Raw genomic sequence first — 4,742 nt, 5'->3', positions numbered from 1 at the left:
AGGGCGAAGCCATCATCAGCCCGGAGCTGGTAGACAACGAGTTGATCTAGGCATGATGCGGTTAGAAATTCAATCCACGGATAATAGATCATCAGTTCGTCGTGAACGGTTTCGTAGATGAAGGGAGCGACTCAACGCTGATGACCAGTTCTTGTGCCTCAAAGCTACAACTACGCGGGGAGCCACAGATATTAGAAGTTGATGGCGTCGGAGGTGAGATTAGACAACATACGTCGAAGAGAGTACGATTTACGTTGCGGTCTGAGGCCGGTGAGCTACTTCCAATGGAGGCATCAACGATGAAGAAAGTAGCGAACCCGGCACCAGTCGCTCAACTGGTTTAAGAAAAAACTACGGTGGCCACACCTAGCAGACCTCCCGGGTTCATGAAGAAGGAGGAGAAATTGACCTATTGATCGGCATGGACTATGCCCACCTGTTGGTAGTTCAAGAGTCCCGAGGTGGGAAGGCTGGTGAACCCATCGCTTCCCGTACCCAACTCGGGTGGATCGTTTGAGGGGTGACGGATACGCAAGCAAGTCCGACTACAATTCGGAGTTACCGGATCGTCAGTAGCCTCCCGCTCGATGCCCTTACGATTGAGCTACGCCGCTTCTGTGATACAGAAGAATTTGGAACGGAATTCCAGTCGGGTTGTCTCTCACCTGATGACAAACGTGCCCTGGTGCTGGTGAAAGAACGCACCAACAAGTTGGGTGTTGGCTATCAAGTTCCCATTACCTGGCGAGAAGGAGAGCCAAACCTAATTAACAATCGGGATATGGCGATGAACCGGTGGAGGAGTCTACTTCGCCGCTTTGAGCGTCAACCCGATTTCGGAAAGGATTACTGTTCGGCAATGGCGAAAAAATTTGAACAAGGATACGCGTCGGTGCTACAGGATCCATCGGAGGCCCAGTACTTCTTAGCCCATCATGGCGTATACAAGGGGCCCAAGCTTCGAGTTGTGTTTTACGCTGCCGCCCCCTTCCAAGGGAAATGCCTCAATGATTCCATAATAGCCGGTCCAGCTTTACAACCCTCGCTGGCTTCGGTCGTCATCCGTTTCCGAGCCCACGAAATTGCCTGGGCCTCGGACGTAGAGGCCATGTTTAGCCGTTTCAGATTAGCTGCTGAAGACGCAAATTATTTTTGTTTCCTCTGGAGTAAGGAGAAAGCGGTCAACCCAGATGTTTGTCGCATGGATCGGTTACTCTTTGGAGCGAGCTGTTCTCCATTCGTAGCTATCTATGCCATCCGCCGGATCATGGAAGATGCAAATGTACCTGAAGCCATAGTCTATGCCGTGCGAAACAGTATGTACGTGGACGATTATCTTCATTCTGCCCCTTCGGTCATAAAAGCCGTTGGTGAAGTGACCGTCGTTCGTGACCTTTTACTTGCTGCCGATGAATCTGCAGATGAATCTCCAACTCACCCGAGTTCGTCCGCTTGATGAACGGATCCGACGACGGCCCCATCAACCTCGCTTCAGCCCACTCTCTAGTTCCGGATCCAGAAGAAAAGGTTCTGGGAGTAGTGTGGAACACTCACTCGGATACCCTCAGGTTCAAAGTGGCCAACCACTGCAATAGCAACTTTACCCGCTTGGAAGTCGTTAGCCGTGTGGCTAGTGTATTCGATCCTCTGGGTACCGCCTCCCCACTTATCGTCAAGGCCAAGATTCGGCTGAGGGAGCTCGGCACCAAAGGTTTGAAATGGACAGATGCTGTAGTTGGTGATGACCGATGTTGGTGGCAAGAATGGTTCCAGGCGCTTCTGTTATTGCGTAGAGTGGAAACTCCTAGATGCTTGTTTCCAGACGGTGCTGCCCTGACCTCTTCGGAAATGCATATCTTCTGTGACGCTTCCGAAGAAGCGTATGCTGCCGTAGTATACGTACGAAAAATTATTCCCATACGTGCGAGCCAACCGTGCGCATCCGTCAAGTCAAGGCAGCCAACAAATTAGCCCCGAAGAAAAGCATATCGATACCAAAATTAGAGTTGAACGCAGCTCTCCTTGGAGCCCGGCTCGCGGTGACTATCGGAACTTCACTCCCAGTCAAGATAATTCGTCGTCGATTTTGGACAGACAGCAGCACGGTCCGTAATTGGATCAGGGCCACCGCTGCTTATTATCAAGTATTCGTCAGCAATAGGATCGGTGAAATCCAAACACTCACCGAATCAGACAAATGGCGGTTCGTGCCGGGCGTTTTGAACCCAGCCGATGCTGCAACTCGGTCTACTTTAGAAGGAGACGTCTTCCCCTCAACATGGTTGTACGGCCCCGATTTTCTTTTGCAACCAGAAGTGGAATGGCCTCCGGACCTACCATGGATGGCCATCAAGGAGGAAATGCGATCAGCCCGAACATTTTCATCCGTCCAGGCGGCAAAAATGGATTGGTCGGAGGTCCAAGTTTCCGCTGCAGACGTCCCGTTACTATGTAGAATGAATGAGAGGTTCCGAGATCTCATACAATGGTGTCAAATGGAATCATTTGCTGAAGAGTTGGATCGACTCCGGAAGAAGAAACCGCTCCGCTCCAACTCCTCGCTTTTGTCTCTGGCGCCGATTCTCGGTTATGACGGTATTCTCCGTCTAGGCGGTCGGGCCGGTCGGGTGCGACTACCGTACGATCAACTTCACCCACCCTTTCTACCTGGTCAGCATCCATTGGCTGAGAAAATCGTACGGGCTTTCCACGAGAAGCTTAATCATGTGGGTACCTATTTCCAACTCTGCTACGTACGCCAAGATTTTTGGGTGACCAGAGGGAGAGAATTAGTGAAGCGAATCCATCGTGAATGTGGTGTCTGTCGACGCAGCCGCGCTTAGCCGGGCGAACAGCTTATGGCTGATTTGACAGAGTCCCGTCTCGACTATGGCACCATCCCCTTCACTCGGACCACTGTCGACCTGTTTGGACCCCTCGAGATCGGGTTGTACCGGAACCGAACCGCAAACCGATGGGGAGTGTTATATACATGTCTGGTCACCCGCGCAATCTTCCTTGAGTTGGTACCGTCCCTCTCGTCCACCGATTTCCTCCTCTCCCTGGGGAAATTTATCGCAATGTATCGGAGTCCCCAAGTCCTTCACTCCGATAACGGGACCAACTTCATTGGAGGTGAGCGGGAATTACGAGAAGCCGCCGATGCGTTATATGCCTCAGAAGAAGTACCGAGATTCGCTCAAGCTGCACGCATCAAGTGGACTTTCCAACCTCCTCGAACGCCCCATTTCGGTGGCGACCATGAATCGTTGGTTAAATCTACAAAAAAGGCGTTGTATCGTGCCTTAGAACATGAAAAGGGTGCTCTCCGCTATCCGACCGAGGATGTCCTCCGTACTCTGCTATACGAGGTCGCCGGAATACTGAACACCCGACCTTTAACGTACGCTAGTTCTGATCGACATGACTTCCGCCCTCTGACGCCTAATGACTTCCTCAATCGAGCCCCAACCGCCTATCTGCCAGCCGGCGCTTTCAACGATGCGCAGCCTCGAGACCATTATAGATATCTCCAACGTCCTCTTAATCTTTTCTGGGACTTATGGAAGACCGTCTATCTCCAGTCCCTAGCCTCCCGTAAGAAGTGGAAAATTCCACGCCCAAATCTCGAAGTTGGAGACGTCGTGTTGGAAATCAACAAAGGATTCAAGCGGGGAGTCTGGAACATCGGTCACGTCACACAAGTATTTCCTGGCCCGGACGGATACGTCAGATCGGTAGATGTCCAATTCCCGACGACGATATTTCGTCACGGAATTACGGAGTTATGCTTTCTGGAAACGGGCTCGTCTGTTCCAGTCTCGGGGGAGGATGTTCCTGCGAAAGTCGCGTTAATTCGACGTGGCAACTCTGATCTCGGATCTTATCTTTCTGAAGCTTAGAATCCGCTGTTTAACCCCTTTTCCTTTCCCGTTTCCAGTTCCCACCTCTCTCCTCCGTCTGCTATACCGTTCCGTCTGAGATATTATAGCCTGTCAAACTGCGATCGCAGTTAGTCACCGTAAATTGGCTGTGTCTTTAAACGTTACCAATTCCGGAAGGTGGGTTATTATCCAACCTCCTGGCATCTCTAGCTCAGATTGAGCACTTTCTTTGTCCTGGGTAACTGTCGATTACAATGTTCGCTATTATGACTTTCATCCTTTAACACATCATTCCGATGCAGGTCCCCTGACTCGTTATATATATCTTGTTGTGCATTGGATGTCGTGTGTGTGCCCTCTACGTGTCACCTGCATTTTACAACGGGTATTTTCGTAACTATTCAGTGTCACCAACCTATTCTCATTGTAATCTTCCTTGCTCAGGAACCGTATTGTCAAATATACTCCTTGGCTACACACAATCCAACATTCTTGCAACAACCCTCGACTTGCTACTCAACTGCTGCTTACAACAGCAGACTCGATACGTTGAGCCATCGACAAGTCAGGTTCCAACAGTAGGAACAATACTTGTATTCAATGTCAATACACAGTGATATTATGAGTTTATACTTCTAAATGTAAACAGAATCAGATATAATTGTATTCAATATAAATACACTGTGATATTATGAGATTATTATTCTACATGTAAACAGAATCAGATATACTTGTATTCAATGTGGATACACTGCGATACCTTGAGTTTTTACTTCTATATGTAAACAGGATCAAATATACTTGTATTTAATGTGAATACACTGTGATACCATGAGTTTATACTTCTACATGTAAACC

At 49.3% G+C, this 4,742-nt stretch overlaps 1 protein-coding gene and 1 long non-coding RNA gene across 2 annotated transcripts; both read left to right on the top strand.

The window, feature by feature from the left end:
• The first annotated feature begins 1,455 nt into the window (after positions 1 to 1,455).
• LOC123466897 lies at positions 1,456 to 2,843 on the top strand. The gene is made up of 2 exons (XM_045166991.1): positions 1,456 to 1,899; positions 1,956 to 2,843. The coding sequence occupies exons 1-2, from the start codon at positions 1,456 to 1,458 to the stop codon at positions 2,841 to 2,843; spliced, it is 1,332 nt and encodes a 443-aa protein (XP_045022926.1).
• A 1,126-nt stretch (positions 2,844 to 3,969) lies between these two features.
• On the top strand, positions 3,970 to 4,465 carry LOC116932945. Its single transcript, XR_004399793.2, has 3 exons — positions 3,970 to 4,122; positions 4,187 to 4,269; positions 4,329 to 4,465. It is a non-coding gene; the product is annotated as an uncharacterized LOC116932945 (long non-coding RNA).
• The last annotated feature ends 277 nt before the right edge of the window (positions 4,466 to 4,742 follow it).

This window comes from Daphnia magna, unplaced genomic scaffold (genome assembly GCF_020631705.1).
Source record: "Daphnia magna isolate NIES unplaced genomic scaffold, ASM2063170v1.1 Dm_contigs123, whole genome shotgun sequence".
In the NCBI taxonomy this organism is placed as follows: domain Eukaryota; kingdom Metazoa; phylum Arthropoda; class Branchiopoda; order Diplostraca; family Daphniidae; genus Daphnia; species Daphnia magna.
This window is presented reverse-complemented; position numbering and strand designations above follow the sequence as displayed.